The 18338-nt window shown below is 41.4% G+C and overlaps 2 protein-coding genes and 1 long non-coding RNA gene across 7 annotated transcripts in view; 2 read left to right on the forward strand and 1 right to left on the reverse strand.

Annotated features, from left to right (window-relative positions):
- Nucleotides 1-7925, forward strand: part of THADA (THADA armadillo repeat containing) — a 121335-nt gene extending 113410 nt beyond the window's left edge. For 2 of the 5 annotated variants that reach the window (XM_058165233.1, XM_058165234.1), the window contains 2 exons: nucleotides 3240-3406; nucleotides 6698-7924. In XM_058165233.1, the coding sequence (XP_058021216.1) occupies nucleotides 3240-3406; nucleotides 6698-7057 (527 nt within the window). In that variant the 3' untranslated portion in view covers nucleotides 7058-7924. Of the gene's footprint in view, nucleotides 1-3239; nucleotides 3407-6697 lie in introns of all 5 variants that reach the window. The other 3 variants (XM_058165232.1, XM_058165230.1, XM_058165231.1) reach the window with 3 other exon arrangements.
- The window catches only part of LOC131189230 (uncharacterized), a 79168-nt gene extending 67709 nt beyond the window's left edge, over nucleotides 1-11459 (reverse strand). Inside the window, exon 1 of the long non-coding RNA XR_009152952.1 lies at nucleotides 9728-11459. This is a non-coding gene — a long non-coding RNA (uncharacterized LOC131189230). The remainder of the gene's footprint in view (nucleotides 1-9727) is intronic.
- A 662-nt stretch (nucleotides 11460-12121) lies between these two features.
- Nucleotides 12122-16439, forward strand: ZFP36L2 (ZFP36 ring finger protein like 2). Its single transcript, XM_058165240.1, has 2 exons — nucleotides 12122-12357; nucleotides 12942-16439. Exons 1-2 carry the CDS (start codon nucleotides 12307-12309, stop codon nucleotides 14445-14447), a joined length of 1557 nt encoding a protein of 518 aa, XP_058021223.1. The 5' UTR covers nucleotides 12122-12306; the 3' UTR covers nucleotides 14448-16439.
- The last annotated feature ends 1899 nt before the right edge of the window (nucleotides 16440-18338 follow it).

Here is an 18338-nt window from a genome sequence, read left to right on the forward strand (position 1 = left end):
AGGTAATCTACAATTAGATTCATAGTCTAAGATTGGTGGAAACAATAATTCAACACCTAATCAAGTATCTAAGAATTATTAAACTAGCCTTTAAGAATAAAGCTAATTCAGAACAGCGTATTTAGTTTTAAATTATTTTTATTATATACATAGGTGCAGAAACATGTGCACAAAGCTCTTGGCATCATGACATTTTTACATACTCAATTTAATTATCACTTGCAGACTTGTATCATTAATACTTCTATCATGGCTACCCAGCAGTGTGTACTTCGGGTATAGGTGAGACAACAACAAATAATATTTCTATTATCTATAAGATCGGAAGTTTGTTTCTACTACAAGTTTCTGCTTACTCAATAGGCAGAACAATCTATCATTGTGGAAGTGACTGGGACATCACCTTCCAGCTCTTTTGATTTATGATATAAAAAGCTACTGAGTTGGAATATAGAAGTTCTTAACCATATCTATATATATTTCTCCATATGACTATTGTGGTGTTAATGAAATGATATTGGAACTAGAATTTACAAATGTTACTGACCTTTGATCAGAGCAGCATCAAAGCTAAAGAAGCAAACTGGTAACTAAATTCTTGACCTATATATTTTCCAGTATTCTTTTTGTTTTAAACATTATTGTTGCCCAACATTTCTTTGAGCTAGCAAACCATAGTAAAGAGCTTCCTCCTGATGTAATTTTCAATGAACATTTCAAGAAGGAAGCAAGTTGAACAAGCAAGATCTGCAGAAATTCCTTTCCAGTGAAATTTAATAAATATTTTAACAGCTAGTCAAACATACAAGAAATATTTTTCTTCTGCTGCTAACTAGGCAGGCTTTATATACAGTTATAAAAGAAGTGACTGATAAATATCCATAGCATATCCTCTGGGAATTCCTGCTGACTTCAGTGTATTGAGTAACAGGGCCATTCAAGAAAAGAACTAAATTGCTGATTGCTTCTCAGAAAGTTTTATTATAATAAGGACAGCATTGGTAAGCAACATTTCTGGGAAAGCATAAAACTGCTTCAATCATTGGAAGGCAAGTTAGTGAAAATGGTGAAATGCCTAAGTTGTGTATAATGGTGCAAGTACTGAAAATATCAGTTTTAGGTTTTGAATCTGGTAAGATTCTACTTTAGATAACTTGGATACAGTCTTAAATACTTGTCAGTACCAGAACTAGGTAAGTACTTTCCTTTATATATAGGAGAAGGCCGTAGAAGAAGAATTTTCCTTTCCTGAACTTGGGTTCCGGACACCAACTAGCATAATTAAATCACAGCACAACTTTATGTTGACTCTACTTAGACTACTTACATTACTGACCCCAGATGTCAATGAGGAAATATTTTATCCTCTCACCACCAAATACACTGGACTTCTTTAATAATGGAACAACTAACTAGACTTGGAGAAATTACCATAATTGAATTTAATTTGTTTATACTTACATTAAATTTAGAATATCAGCACTCAACACTGACCTTTGTGTTAAGTTCAATTTAGTTCCTCATAGTCTACAAATAAAAGTTTATCTGCCATATAGAATGTTTTTGTTTTCATTAATAATACTCCATTCTTAGCACTATAGATTGTGCATTTTAATGTTTATAAATGACCAGTCAGTAAAATTGGAAGTAACTTCTTCATATATTCATGAAAAAAAAGATTTGTCTATAAGTATATAAGAGAAATATTTGTATCTGGCACATTAAAGGCCTTCTTGTAAATGAGTACAAGTGTGGGACGCTAAATAAATGGATTAAAAAGGATGACTCAGAACACTTTAGTTCCTATCTTTTTAAAAAAGCACTTGTTCTGAAACTTAAAATACTTTAAAAGAATAATAATATTCAAATAAAATCAGTAAGCATAAAATATATATTCTTGGACTGTCTATGTAATTCCTGGTTAAAGAAGCAAAAGGTATCTTCTAAGTTAACTAATTAAATGTTAGAATTCATACTCTTTACAATCCTGAAAACTGATGTGCAAGACATTTTATAATTATACTGAATAATCTATTACACATTTTAATGGCACTCTTTTCCCCTCCCCTTTTACCTGTTTTGAATTTATGTCTCTGTGTAGCTGACAACCAGGATTTTCTCACTGATTATGCAAACAAACATAGCACTACTGCTGGCAGGGAGATACACAATTTCTATCAGCTTGAGAACCACTTCACACTTTTCTTGATGTGATGAAGGACTATATTCCAGAAGGAGGCAAAATCTGTTTTGGGAAGGGTTCAGGGAATTTAATGAGTGCTGGGGGTACATATCTGTGCAAAAAAGGAAATTAATTGCCCAATTTAAATAGATAAATAGATAAATATTTATAATATTTATAAATATTTAAATAGATAAATAGAACTATGCCGCCTTCGACATGACCTGAGTTTAACTCATAGAATCATCTATTACGATGTCCTTCCTGTTGAAAACTACTTCAGCTTCAATTGCAACAATACACGATCACACAATAGATTTAAGCTTAATTTTAACCGCTCCAATCTTGATTGCAGAAAATATGACTTCAGTAACAGAGTTGTTAATGCTTGGAATATACTACCTGACTCTGTGGTCTCTTCCCAAAATCCCCAAAGCTTCAACCAAAAACTGTCTACTATTGACCTTACCCCATTCCTAAGAGGTCTGTAAGGGGCGTGCATAAGAGCACAAGCGTGCCCACCGTTCCTGTCCTATTGTTTCCTTTTGTTATATCTAATTAATATAGTTATTACATATTCATATATATGCTTATATATTGTATAGTTATTTCATGCTTATGCTTATATATACTGTGTGACAACATAAATAAATAAATAAATAAATCATTCATTTTTTAACCTATGAATTCTGAAAAATATGTATATAGCTAGCATTCAGATGGTGTATTATAAACAGTATCATTTGTGTGGATTGACTTTAGACAAGGTAAGATGGTCAGACATTTATCAGTTGGATCCCAAAATGTTATGGAAATGTTAATGATATAAGCCAAGGTTATCCAACCTTGGCAACTTTTAAGACTTATGAACTTCAAATCCCAGAATTCTCTAGAAATCCACAAGTCTTAATGTTGCCAAGGATGGATACGCCTGATATAAACCATGATTTAACATTGATTCAGAATAAATAGATGTCTATTGCATTTGCGATTTTAATAATTATACTGTACTATTTAAAAAATATACAGTCCACAATTTGTGTTTAATTTCCCTCAGGAGAACTTGATTTCCATGTAGTGAATGCAGCCTTAGCTTTGGATTTAGCATTCTCCTTACTTTGTGAACTGCTACAGCTATGGGGACAGACGGGTGCTGGAGTCTCAGTCTTATTGGAGTGGCTGCTAAAAGATGACGACTTGAAAGATCTAGAATCTACAATTGTGGTAAGTCTGTAAACCAGTATTTCTGTACTGCATAGTTCACAGATGTTTTATCATATTTTATATATTTTAGATGCGGTGTCTCAGTGGCTAAGACGCAGGGGTGAAATGTTCCCAGTTTGGACTGGATTGGCCGATCCGGTAGCGATGGTGGTGGGTGGTTCAGAGTACCAGTAGCAAAAATCTCTGCCACCCCTCCCCCCCCCACATGCCCAGCTGAGCCACGTGATCGTCAGAGCCTTTTTTTTTACTTTTAAAAGCATTTTTACACCCTCTTCAGCCGAATAGATTGTTAAAAAAATGCTTTTAAAAGTAAAAAAAAAGATTGTGCGCCACAGCTGATTCCCCCCCCCCCCCTATGCTGTTCTACTTACCCTATGTCTCCTGTTGGCATGCCTTGCGCACGCGTGCACCTCACATTTGGTGCGTGTTGCGCACTGCACATGTACACGCACTGTACATGCGCACATATTATGCAAACGCGCGCAGCGCACAGCCAGCAAGCCGGTAGTAAACCGGTTCAGATTTCACCACTGCTAAGACGCTGAGCTTGTCGATCAGAAAGGTCGGTAGTTCGGCGGTTCAAATCCCTAAGGCCGCATAGCAGAGTGAGCTCCCATTACTTGCCCCAGCTTCTGTCAACCAAGCAGTTCGAAAGCATGTAAAAATGCAAGTAGAAAAATAGGGACCACCTTGGTGGAAAGGTAACAGCGTCCTGTGCGCCTTCGGTATTTAGTCATGCCGGCCACATGACCATGGAATTGTCATCAGACGGCACTAGCTCTTTGGCTTAGAAATGGAAATGAGCACCGCCCCTAGAGTCGGGAATGACTAGCACGTATGTGCGAGGGGAACTTTTACCTTTACTTTTTATACTAAATTACTTAAGATACGTTATTTTAAAATATGAAAGCAGTTTAGAATCAATATTAACAATGAAAACTTTTTTCCATTGAAAATTCATTTTCATCATTGGCACAGTACAATTTTAATTAGTAATTTGGATTTGGATGATCAAAGTTTATAATATCACACTGTTGATGATTCTTCTATTCTGATTTATCAAATGATATTGGATTAAACTAATTTAGTAGGGCTGTGTATGTCATATTCTGTAAATTTGGTCAAAATCCAGAGATTTTTTTAATCAGTTGAGTTTTTAAAAGCCCACTATATCAATAACATTAAGCCCCCCAAAAAATGCTGGTAGCTTTCTTTTTCAAATGAATTTAATACAGTATATGGCTACAGGAATCCACAAGTAGTCCTCGATCTATGACCATAATAAAGCCTGCTCATTATGGACACAAGTGGTGACAACTTTAAGTCAAAGAGCCTGGCTTAATGACTTCATCCCATGCTCTCCCTGATGCCACTGTTAATTAAATGCATAGGTCCTTAAATGAGCATAGGATACCTCATTGGAGGGGGAGGCCTGCCACCCAGCTCAGTCCATAGAGGACAAGATAATGACAAGATAAGATGCAGCTGCGCGGGTGATAGAGGGAGCTCCGCGTAGCTCCCGTGTAACACCGCTCCTGCGCAGACTGCACTGGCTGCCTGTGGCCTTTCGGGTGCACTTTAAGGTTTTGGTTACAACCTTTAAAGCACTCCATGGCTTAGGGCCTGGGTACTTACGGGACCACCTGGTGTTACCTCATGCCTCCCACCGACCCGTGCGCTCTCACAGAGAGGGACTTCTCAGGGTGCCGTCCGCCAAGCAATGTTGGCTGGCGGCCCCCAGGGGAAGATCTTTCTCTGTGGGGGCTTCCACTCTCTGGAACGAACTTCCCCCGGGTTTACGCCAAATACTTGATCTTCGGACCTTCCGCCGCGAATTGAAAACACATCTATTTATTCGCGCGGGGCTGGCCTAAATTTTATTGGTTTTAAATTTATTACTAATTTTAATGGGGTTTTTAGTTTTATATATTTTTAAAGTTTTTAGGCCACCTATATAATAAGTTTTTTAATTTGTATTTTAAATTGTATATTTTTGTATCGTTTTGTTTTATCTTGGCTGTACACCGCCCTGAGTCCTTCGGGAGAAGGGCGGTATAAAAATTGAATAAATAATAATGATAATGATAATGATAATGATAATGATAATAATAATAATAATAATAATAATAATAATAATAATAATAATAAGCAGCAGCAGCAGCAGCAGCAGCAGCAGCAAAATGCCTTGCCAAACCAAAACAGCCTAGCACAGTGGTCTGCAAACTTGGCTCTTTTAAGACTTGTGGACTTCAACTCCCATAGCTGGCTGAGGAACTCTGGGAGTTGAAGTCCACACGTCTTAAAAGAGCCAAGTTTGCACCCTGGCCTAGCAGAAGGAAGGGCCCAGTTAGATTAGGGCCATCCACTGTTCCTATGCTGGAGAGGCTTCCAATCAAGCTTCTGTGTTTGGCCAATGGCGATGAAGCTGCACTTGTGGACTGGGCCTCTGCCCCAGTCAGCTGGCTATCTGGAAACTGCAAGCCTCTCCTGGCTGTTGTTAGGCTTTGGGGAAGGCTACCTGTATGCAAAGGTGGCAGTTTCAGGATGAGTTTTCCCAAAACCTTTCCCTTGCTTAACCCACTCCCCCACCTAGAAAACCACATTTTTGTTCAAAGCTGGAAGGGGCAGACTTGTTGCGCTCCCACACACACACACTAGATGCAAAAACTAAACTCCACTTTTCAATCCATTTAACCACCTCACATGCTAAGTTTACTGCATCCCTGGAAAGAGGGTGACAAAATCTGTAAATTACTTACTTTGATGAGTGACTGCCAGGCTGAAGAGTAGAGGGAAGGAAGGAAACAAAAAAAAAAAATCCCTGTGGTGGGTCATAAGGGCAAGGAATGGGTATCATTCTTTTCTGGGTTTCATGAACAATAGGCTACTTGATGTTATTCTGTTGTTCGAACGTGATATGATTTTTTAAAAATTTATTTACATTTATATCCCGCCTTTCTCCGAAGACTCAGGGTGGCTTACATTGTGTAAGGCAATAGTCTCATCCTATTTGTATATTTATATACAAAGTCAACTTATTGCCCCCCCAACAATCTGGGTCCTCATTTTACCTACCTTATAAAGGATGGAAGGCTGAGTCAACCTTGGGCCTGGTGGGACTCGAGCCTGCAGTAATTGCAAGCAGCTGTGTTTAATAACAGGCTGTCTTACAGCCTGAGCCACCCAGTATAATTTGACTACAGTATATTCAGATTGTACTGTACATCTAACACTGTTTTGCTTCCTTTGATATCATATGACCATTCATTCTTGCATGTTTATTTGATCTAGGCAATTGTAAACATTTTTTTTCTTTTTCTGAAGATGGGAAATGACTACCTGTTTGACAAAGGACAAACAAATTTTTGGGCTGAGAAGTTAACGGAGGTACGTCAGCTCAGTAAACATCTCCTTCTGCTCATACCAGTGACTCACATTAGTTCATGTGAGCAAAAAAAGCTCTGTCAGTTGGCAAGATTAGCATCAGATCAAGCCCAACTTGTGACACAGCTTCTTGAAGAAATGCCTCCAACTCCAGAATTTTCTCAGTCTGTAGAATTTACAAAGTTGGCTATTCAGAATGAAAGAATATCACTTTGCCTTAAGATACTAAATTTGCTTGAAGTTGGAAATGTAATTTGTAAAAGTTAGGAAAAACCTGAAATACAGTTTATTCATTGTCAATTACCAAATGTAATTGAACATCAGAATGGGTGAAGTTATTTTTGTGTCATACAAATACAAAGATCTTTATGTAGAAATGTTACCTATTTCTTGTACACAAATTCACTGAAATCTTCATTCAAATTAACAGACAGGGACCATCTTGTGAAAATATGTAATTCTTATTTGGGGCAAGAAAAATTTTATAGCTACTGCAAGAAGTGAAATGATTTAACTTTGCACAGATGCTGGCCACCTGTGAAACTGATTTTATTCTGTAAGTTGTTCTTCCTGTTTTTATGTGTAGAAATATGTCTGATTGCATTGCTTCTTTTAATTGTCTACCACAATCTATGCAACTGCCTATAACAATTGCATTAGAGTTGTAAAAGAATCCTAAAATAAAGCTGAATGTTATCAGTATCAAAGCAGAAGAAGTGTTTTTTTAAAACTTGTTTTTAATCATGATTGATTTTTAAGACTTGATTTTGGGGGGTCCGGGTGGTAAATACAGAGAGGCAGTCTAATGTGCTTTATTTTCATCCAGCTGGATATAAACAATTGTGTACTAGAATGCTATAATATAGGGTTGTTGGTCACCTATAGTTCTCAAAATATAACTTTCCATTTTTCCTAATCATTCAATGAGTAAATTTCATACTTTGCAGAATAATTCAGCTCTAATTTATTATAGCACTTTGCTTTGCAGACTAATGTTTCCATTTTTAAGGAACTATATGTTAGAAGTTTTTTTTAGAGAGTAACCCAAGCTTCACTTTGAAAATGTTCTATACCCTTTTTACATTGCTTAACTGAAATTATTGATATTTCTGTATGACAACTTTCTGCATTTTAAATATAATATAGTCTTTTGTTTTACACTTATATAAATACTTGAAATAGGCCATTAGGTGGTGCTATAATACTGTTTTGCCACACAGCCACCGACTAGACTTGAAGTTGTTTCTTTAAGTTCAAGATTATACTGGAAAACTGGAATATTATGCGAGTAAATGCATCGTCAGTGGACTAGTATGCATCTGAACAATTGTTTTACACACATGCTCTTCTGACTCACAACATCATGGGTTAAAAATCAGGTTTGTGGAGAACAGATTTATTTATTTAGAAAATTTATATAGCAGCTTACTCGCTCACAGCGACTCTAGGCAGCTTACAAACAATAAAAACACAGAATAGAAAAAAATAAAAACAATAAAACAATACATCCCCGTGACATCACATAGTCAAATAAGCCATTTGATGGCCTCCATCCTACTCTGGGTTTCCCAGGCCCGCTGGCAAAACCAAGTCTTCATAGCCTTATCTGAATCTGTATTATTTTCCTAAGAGTTAGTTCCTAAGTAATGGACCGATAGATTTTTCTAACTATGTTTAACAACAAGTATCTCCAGCTGGTTTCCAATGATAGGAGTAAAAGAAAAGATATTGTATTAAATGTGCTTAGACAAAATAAAAACAAAACTAAGTATATTCAGATTTTTATAGTATTTACCCGAAAGCGTATAAACCGTAACAAAAGATAATGAGCCATTGTTATACATCATATACTCTCAGTTATATTCAAGTTATGTAACTTTGATTCCCTGAATGTGAATTTTCTAAGCTTTAAACTTTCATATAATTGGCAATCCCTTCATGAACTTGGCATTGCAGATATTGACAAAGCAGGAAAGAGCACAATGGTTCAAACCTAAGTGGCATTAACAACTTCAAGTCTTGGTTAATTAGTAAACAAAAATAATGTTAAGAACCATCCTTATCACTGGATTTAAAGTATGTTTTAAACCAACTAATATCCCTTTAGTTTATGAATAGCAAATAATTGTACACAATTCTATACACATTTCATCATACTATGAGTTACTGTATAACTTTCCAATCAGAAACCTTTAAACCTTAAACAACTGCTGTAAAAGAACAAAAGTCTATTATTGAGTGGTTTCTGTGTAAAGTATTTATGCAGAATGTGTTATCTTACATATTGGTTGTTCAAGTGTTGATTATAGGTCTATTCACTGCAACTCTTAAAACTGAAAAGGGAAAGGGACATTCCCCAATAAGAATTTGCAACTTTAAATGTAACTATTTTGTCTCCCCAGATCCACAAAATATCTGATATATGTAATAAATGTTTTAGAGAAAACCCTTTTAAAAGACAGCAATTTTATATAGTGAATTGCATGTAGCTGAATTCCATAGCCTTTTATGTCAAAGTAGACAGCAAAAGACTGCTGTTTAATAACCACTGGGTGGGGACAGAAGACAACATTACCGTGGTGTTATTACCGAAAATCAAAGAATTATTGTAAACACGGGGAGACCTTCCCATTTCTGCTGTTTTGCAAACTTGGATGTAAGACTCGCCACTTCGTCGGTTTAGGAAGCCTGCTTTCACTTTACAGGATGCAAGCACTAGGGGGCATCCCCACACCTTCCGTAACTACTAATCGACGGTACGCGAATCTGTCACGTCCACAGCTTGTTAGTGCAATTTCGAACCCTCCGCCTGCTAACTGCCCAGGCGTTTGGCTCTAGTTAACTCGGGCTCTTTTTTCCCTCCACACTTGCTGCGCTTTAGTGGCCGCCCGCTGGGGAACGCTCACACTTCGGCCAGCGTAGCTCTCCGAGACTGACCTTTCACTTGCCTCGGAGACGCCTCGGAGGACATTTCTCTGCGCAGCCATTTAGCAGCAGGGAGTTACTTGAAAGGCGCCCTCGCCTCCCTCCCGACAAGAACGGCGCGCGCCCGGCGGGTTAGCGCCTGGTTGGCCGACGGGAGAATCCAAGCCGGGAGAGGATCGGGGCGAGGCGGGAAGGAAGAGAAGCTGGGCACCTAATGATCGTGGTAGGAGAGGCGAAGGTGCAAAGCCCAGATCCAAGGGACTCGAAGTCGGCACGGCTTTGCCGCCGAGAAGCCCTGGATTTCGTGGGATTGGCGCTCTTTCTGCAAAAGAACCATCTAACGGCTGCATTTGTAAACTGGAGGGACTCCCCTTACTGAAACCAGCAGCCCGCCCGTCCGCCATTTAGTAAAACGCAGGGCTGTCATGCTATGTGGCTCTGCCCTGATCAGTTCGATCGAGGGTAGAAAGGGTGTGTGGGTGTGTGAAGGAGAGTAAGCCATATATTCCTTCCGGCGTTTTAGGTTAGTCGAACATGTTTAGTTTCTATATATATTCGCTTGGGATAGGCTAATTATACAAAAAGATGGGAATTGGAAGATGTGCGTTACTTTTCCTGCAAGAAGGAACGCTTTGCTTTCACTGGTGTTACAAGGACCCGGAATCACAAGGACCCGGGAGCGTACGAATACCAGCTCCCATAAACCACGGCAGATAGGCTGATTCAGGAGTTCGCCCTTTTAGCGGGCTTACGCTTGGGAAGACAATCTGCAATAAAGAAATTATGTCTCTTAACTCAGCGCAAATCACCCCAGCGCTACTCCTCCGTTTAAAGCTACCATTTTTATTCGTTTGTCTGATAAACAAGCGCAGGTTTCCACCAGCAGCCGCCGTGCATTCATTATTGGGTCAGAGCCCTGAGAAATGAATTTGGGAGAGGAAAGGAGCAGCCTCCCTGGCAGACGCTCAAATCTCAAAGGGGCGGGGCTTGACGGCAGCGAGCGGCCGAACGTGGCTCCGCAGCTGTATGGCGTCAGCCCGCCCCACCTCCCTGATCTTTGCCAGGCTCAGCAGCGGCGGCCTTTGTCAGGTTGAGCGCAGAGCTTGAGGCTGTGTGTCAAAGGAGAGAGCTGGCTTGGCCAATCGCATCACAAGACCTTGAGTGGCTGCCAAGCCTGCCAAGTAAACGGTTGTGGGGCGGTTGCAGGGAGAGGGGGATCCCCTTTTCAGAAGGGAAGGCGAGTCCAGCGGAGGGGAAGAGAGGGCTCTCTTCGCCCATCTAACTTTAACACGCTTGCGGACAGCAATGGAGCTCTTGCCCCACCGGTTGGCCCGAAAGGATTCGTTTCCAAAACCCGTCGCGTGGCACAAAGCTCGCAGGGAGGAAGAGGAGGAGTTGCGGGGCGTCCAATTTGACTCGCAGGAGCCTTGAAGTTTGTCCTGCTCCCTGCGATCTTCCCAAGTGATCCAGCAGGGGTGTAAAACGGGTTGCAAATCCCCGCGCCGGCCTGTATTTACTTGAGAACTTTCGAGCTGTGCAAGGAGAGGCGGACTTCGGGCACAGAGAAAAGTGTTGAATAATGATGGGTTTCTTTGTACGTAACCCCCCCCCATCTCCCCACATTAAATGACGTAACAAGACAATTGTGCTACAGTACTAGGTGTAGTTACCGAACCTAGATGGTTATTCATATATCTCTCATTTCTTTCCTAACGAAGTTAAAGGGACTAATTCGTAGAAATATTCACAGGATATTTCCTCAGGCAGGTCCTGCCCTATAGCTCTTATTTTTTTTATTTTTTTTTGCCACCGACTTTCTGCCCTGTCTGGCTTAGCAGGTGCAACAGCCACGCTATATTCTTGTACGCCGCGTTTGTACTTTGCCAGTGGTTAACCTCATGGGAGTTTCCTGAGCACATGGCGTTATTACAGTTCTTGTGGGAACCAGCCGCCAATTATATTAAGGCTTTTGTATGCTGAGATGCACTGTGCAAAAGTAAGTCGGTTTCACACGACATTTACCCTAAAACATTTTCTGTCGAGAGGAGCTACACGCTGTACGTTGACAGCATGCATGGCAGTGCGTATAGAGAACAGTGCTTTCTCTATGCGAGTCAACAAGCTTTCAGCGCGTGCCTAGTACAGCAAGGACTGAAGGGGGGGGGGCAAGCTGCTCCGCTCAGCCCTCGAACGCGGTAACCGTACAGGCCTTCCCCTCCCCCTTCACGGAGATACTTCAAGAAAATTGGCGGCGCCCAATGAGAGAGCGTAGACTATAAGGGGCGGAGCTAAGCTGGGAGGGAGGAGAATCGTTGGGTGGTGTTGCTGGGAGACCCCGGCCGGGTCAGTGTTCCGTCCCTCCCCGCTGTTATCCCGGCATTTATATATATATGGGGCGTGTGCAGCTGCTGCGAAGTTCCAGCAGTCTAGATAGCTGTGGCTTTGGTTGAGTCTGTCTGGGAAACTGATGAGATTAATTCCGATCTCAAGCAGTTAGCCCTTTCCTATTCAGTCGTGGCGCATCCAAAGCTTCCGAGGAAAGTGGGATCTTTCGGTCCTTCCTGCATTTCCGACCATTACAGGATCTAGAAATGTCTACAACACTTTTATCTGCCTTCTACGACATCGACTTTTTCTGCAAGGTAAGATGAGTTCGTGGGTGTTCTTTTTTTTTTTTTGAAGGCGGCGGTCGGAATAGTTCTTAAAACTTCTTGCAAAGAATTTTCGAAGCCTAGGACTGAGATCGTTTGAATTCGGGACTATACTTTTTAGTGATCTTGTAGAGATAAGCTGCAAGGTTTGTTGGCGTTTTGCAAGATATTTCGAGGGAAGGTAAAACTTTGACGGACGCCAAGCAACTTTTTTGCTTACTAAAGCGTGCGTATGAAGTGGGTGTGTTTTAAAATAAAACGACTGATACAGCGAGCCTCATACTTGGTACGGCAAGGCTCCAGCTGTATTGAATCGGAACTTTTAAAGTGCATTGATTCGAGTGGGTGGGGCTACAGACCACCCCTCGAAAAGTTTTAAATTGCTTGCAGTGGGAGGGTGTCTTGACAACTAGACTCCTGGATCAGCGGCTGAAGTTAGTGGGAAAGGGTCCTGATGGCTCGAGCGCTCATTAGGGCGTAGTGAAAATTGCTAAGTCCTCTTCCAAGATTTGGGAATGACGATGCAGGTTTTTCCGTTCTAATTTTCCGCCTCCCCTTTTTTTCCCGGTTCCCAGACCGAAAAATCCTTGAGCAACATGCTGGACAAGAAGGCAGTGGGGAGCCCTGTGGGCACCTCTCCCAGCTCCAATTTCACGCCGGGCTTTCTGCGAAGGCACTCGACCAGCAATCTTCAGGCTCTGGCTAACGGCAACATCAAGTTTCCTAGTGCCTCGCTGTCCGCGCCCTCTAACTTCGGCAGCCTTAAGGAGCCTGGCACCGGGGCAGGAGGCAGCAGCAGCAGCTCCACCACCGCCTTGCTGAACAAGGAGAACAAGTTTCGAGACCGGTCTCTCAGCGAGAATGGCGAACGAAGCCAACACCTCATGCAACAGCTGCACCAGCAGCAAGTGGTGGTTGTGGCAGCGACTTCGGCGGGAAAGGGCGGCGGCAATGGGGGAGGAGGCGGAGGAAACGGCGGAGGGGGAGCGCCGATCAACTCCACGCGTTACAAGACGGAGCTCTGTCGGCCGTTCGAAGAGAGCGGTTCCTGCAAGTACGGCGAAAAGTGCCAGTTCGCTCACGGCTTCCACGAGCTCCGCAGCCTGACCCGCCACCCCAAGTACAAGACGGAGTTGTGCCGCACTTTCCACACCATCGGCTTCTGCCCCTATGGGCCTCGCTGCCATTTCATCCACAACGCGGACGAGCGCCGCCCAGCGCCCGCCAACGGCAGTGCTAACCCGCCAGCGGCCCAGCAGCAACCGCCTCCGCCTCCCCCGCTCCAGCCCAACCCTCCGCCTCACAGCAGCCATCCCTCGCACCACCATCACCACCACCCCCCTTCCCTGCACCCCCCGCACGCGGGCAGCACCGGCGACCTCCGCGCCTTCGCCCCCTCCGGCCGAGACCACCCGTTGGGGCCTGGCGGCACCAACGGCACCAACTTCGGCATCCCGCACCCCCGAGGGGGAGGAGAGAGGCCCAAACTCCACCACAGCCTCAGCTTCTCCGGTTTCTCCGCCCACCAGCACCATCACCACGGCGGGGCTGTGGCGCAGGGCGGGCTGGAAGCAGCGGCCCTGCTCCTGGAAAGCCCCGGTGGGTCCCGCACCCCGCCGCCACCTTCGAGCGGCTCCTACTGTGACGACTTGGTCGCCTCCTGCGCCAACAACGCCTTCGCCTTCTCGGCCGGCCAGGAGCTGAGCAGCCTCATAGCTCCTCTCACCCTCCACCCGCCGCCGCCTTCCGCGCCTCAGCAGGGTTGCTTCGCCAACGCGGCGACTTTCTACCGCTGCCATCAGCAGCAGAGCGCTGCAGGGGGGGGAGGAGGAGGAGGAGGGAGCTGCTGCCCCCCTCCCGGCCCTCCCTCTTCTCCGCCTTTCAGCTTCCAGCCTTTGCGCCGCCTCTCTGAGTCGCCCGTCTTCGACGCCCCTCCAAGCCCTCCGGATTCTCTCTCCGACCGAGAGAGTTACCTGAGCGGTTCCCTCAGTTCCGGCAGTCTCAGCGGATCCGAGTCCCCCGGCCTGGATTCGGGTAGACGTCTGCCGATTTTCAGCCGCCTCTCGATCTCCGATGATTAAGGAGGGGGGGGAGGCCCTTGGAAGCTCCCGTTTTTTTAGGGGGTCCTGTTCCCCTGGGCAATCTTAGTTAGGGTAGTTTACTCGCTGCCCTTTCTTTCCCGTCTTACTTCCCATCCTATTCATCAGGAGTGGAAACTAGCCAAGTTCGCACAGACTATTTTTGTTGCTCATTTCTTTTTCAGTGTGTGCTTTCCTTTTTTTGTGTGTTTAAAAAAAAAATCCTTTGATTGCTGAGCAAATTCAGAAAGGAGAAAGCAAAAGAGACTTTTTTTCTTTTTATCAAGATGAACAAAAATCAATTTGCAGAAGAGCAAATGGTGTCATCAAGAACAATTTTTTTTTTTAATCTAAAGACTTTGGAAGGATGGGATTTACTTTTTTTTCTCCCCTGCACCCCTCCCAGACTAGTTTAATGTGCATCACCAGCAACAGCCATTCCATTTTCAAGTGTTTATGGGGAGGATACAAAGGGTAAAGAGTATTTAGCAAACAAATCTATCCAATCGTACTCCCTGAGGAATCAGCAATCAGTCTGGAGGCCCATGAACTCTGCATTCCAGGTCCTTTCAGATCTATATACAACAAAAAAGAATAAAAAGAGTGGAATTTGTTGCCTTTCAATCAGATTTAAAGTAAATATACTAAACGTATAAGCTTTTAAAAGAAAAATCCAACATCCTGCCAAGAATATGCCTTGATAACACTCTAGTTTTTTATGTATCTATATATATTATAACATGCTAAAACTTCCATTCCAAAGTTTAATATTGGTTCCATTGCCACCACTTAGTGGATGTTTGGCTTAGAACAATTTTTGTTGCTTTATTTGGAAGCATTCAACTGAGTTTAGTTTATAATTGTTGATGAATAACTGCTGATTTTTTAATTTTTTTTAGCTGAGTTGTTTGCGCAAGTCACTGCACAACTCAATATGAACCTATTTAACTTATTTATTATCTTGTGAAAAGTATACATTGGTAATTTGTTCATACTGTATTTATCGGGTATGATGAAAAGCAATAGATATATATTCTTTTATTATGTTTAAATTATGATTGCCATTATTAATCGGCAAAATGTGGAGTGTTCTTTTCACAGTAATATATGCCTTTTTGTAACTTCACTTGGTTATTTTATTGTAAATGAGTAAAATTCTTAATTTAAGAGATTGTATGTAATATTTATTTCATTAATTTCTTTCCTTGTTTACGTAAATTGAAAAATTGCATTGGTTTTTTTTTATAGAAATCTGACTCAATGCTGTGGAAGTAGTTTGAGAAATTTCAGTGGTTTTTTTAAGAATGTACAATGGTTGTAACCCGTCCAAGCTTAAACTTACTTCACAATCAATCCAAATTTAAAGTGGCAAACCTACTTCTTAAAATTAACCAAAATGTATTTCTGTTGCCTAACTTCACCAATCACACTGTGATAGTTTCAGAGTATGTAGCAATAAAAGGGGTGGGGGGTCCCAGTATTATGTTTCACAGTGCCTTTTGTCCATGCTTGCCTTAAAAATCTTCCTCAACCAAACAAGTATTTTTTTTCTTAATGCTTGAGAATTTGAATGTAGGGCTGGGTTTTTAACTACAAGAAATTGTACCACTCATTTTTATTATGGAGGCCACCTTTTGGATCTGAACCTCTTTTTGTGTACAAGATTATATCTTTATTAAGATTCCAACACATGTAACTTTTTGTTGTGTAGGAAATCAGGAGTTATCCAAATCTTTTCTCTGGGTGATGAATGAATGAGCAGTATCTTTTTTTAAAATGTACATAGGTACAGGTTCAGCACTATGTACTCTTTGGACTACTTTAACAGAAGTATGTTTTGAATGTAACTAGAAGATAAGTCAACTTGAGTTGTAATATATTTTGGAGAGTCAGGTCACTACAAATTCGAAGTGTGAGACTGTAAACTTTGTACTGTATATGTTTTGTAGTTCTCCCAATAAAACTTTTGAGGAAAAAAATTCCCAAGCTATTAAAGCCATGTCTACAAGGTGGTGCTTCTTTATAAGTTTTCCCCTGCCAATATGTTATCTAGCTACAGATTAATCTAATTTTGAACTGCAGAATTGCTCCATTTCAACTGGAAGCCTGCCAAAGGCAATAAGCTGTTCCAGAAGGTTCCAAAGTACTGCTGCAAAAAGACACACAATCCTATACACACCACTGGGGGAGGTGGGAGGGAGGGAGAAAAGATAGCATTTCTTTGTAGATATAATCGTTTCCCCAGAGACTTGTCATGTTTACAGATTATCAGGAAATAGTAAAGAAGGGTAATACGAAAACAAATGGCTGGTCCTAGCTTTTTTTAAAAACAATGGACTGCAACATCTGTTGCATCAGAGCGTTGTTTTTACTACATATCTACAGTGTTTTTCAAACTTGGAAACTTGGAAACATTTAGATGTGTCTCCCAATATTCCCCTGCCAGTATATTAGAACTGAACTCCATACATCCATTGCCAAATTTCAAAATTTGGTTGATCCACATCAACTTAAACATAATGCCAGGAACCTGGTGCCATCTGTTCATCATTTCCCATCGTCTGAAAGAGCCCTATACATTACATTATTTGGTGCCCCATCTATGGTTGCCTCTTCCCTTCATAATCCTAACTTCTCATTTTTCTCATTGGTGTAGAGCAGGGCCGGATGCGTCACCCATTGGCCATGCCCACGTCTGGTTTAGTGAAAGGGAAAAGTCATATGATGCTACGAGTTTGACACCCCTGGTGTAGCCCAATCTCTTAGCTACAGAATTCTTTGGTAAGAACCCTGCTTTAAAGCAGAGTTCACCAAAATGGTTGGCAAATCACCAAGGGCGATTACTTAAGTAGTATTAAATTATTTTCATATGTGTTTGGTAGTTGAACAATCTGAAACCTCATGAAGGGTTGATGAGCTGAAGAGTTTTCTTTAAGAAGAGGTTTGCTTTAAAGGTTTTTACCTTAAAATTAAGTCCCATATATAAATAAAGGGAATATAAGTAACATGTTGAATGTCTTATGTATTTTTTCAAAATGCAAATTCAAAGTAAGAATGTGAGTTCAAGTCCTGCCTTAGCCCTGAAAGTCAGCTGGGTGACCTTGGTTAGTCATTCTCAGCCCAATTCACCTTACAGGGTGGTTGTGGGAAAATAGGAGGAATGTGTGTTGTATATATTCACTGCCCTGAGTTATTTGTAAAAAATGACAGGCAGGTTATGAATAAATATTGAAGTAATACTAAATAGAATTAACTTGTTCTGAGGGAACTGGTAGCCCCTCTAATATTAGTATCAAGAAGCTTATAAATGTGCATCAATCTTTTGTCAGGATAAATATTTAAATGATTATTTCAAAACAGTCATAGATCAGTGGTTTTTATGTTAACCTTTGTTGGGAAAGAAAAACCTGAGAAAGAAAGGACTTTTAAGTAACCTGATGGGTTGGTAGTATTTGTCGGCTAGAAGTGGCTGTCCTTGTTTGTACCTTTGAACATTCTCAAACATGCATTATTTGCAAAACTTGTGTAGTCATCTCTTACAGGCCTACGTGACCTGTGGCCTACCATTCTGGAACATAGTCAGCCATGCTGTGAGACTGGTTTGCTGCTGCTATGTGACCATACTTTGATTCTGATTTTCACAACTATTTTAAATGAGCAAAGTGATACCTTCCTTACTTGCCCGGTGTGCTAAGTTTCTTCAATTAATGTTTAGCTTATATTTATCTCGTATTAAATGTATATTTTCAAAAGCCTTCCCTAACCTTAGATATGCTGATTCCAGTTCCTATAATACCAAGTTATTTGACCTTGTTAAGGAATCAAGGATGGGCCAAATTGGGGAAGGCTGCTTTACCACAACCATGCAAGATTATTGTAACATAAACAGAGGAT

Source organism: Ahaetulla prasina, chromosome 1 (genome assembly GCF_028640845.1).
Source record: "Ahaetulla prasina isolate Xishuangbanna chromosome 1, ASM2864084v1, whole genome shotgun sequence".
NCBI lineage: Eukaryota > Metazoa > Chordata > Lepidosauria > Squamata > Colubridae > Ahaetulla > Ahaetulla prasina.

Coding starts and splice junctions, on each gene's coding strand:
- ZFP36L2 (XM_058165240.1), top strand. CDS start 12,307: ATGTCTACAACACTTTTATCTGCCTTCTACGACATCGACTTTTTCTGC. Junction 12,358..12,941: donor ACATCGACTTTTTCTGCAAG/GTAAGATGAGTT, acceptor CCCGGTTCCCAG/ACCGAAAAATCCTTGAGCAA.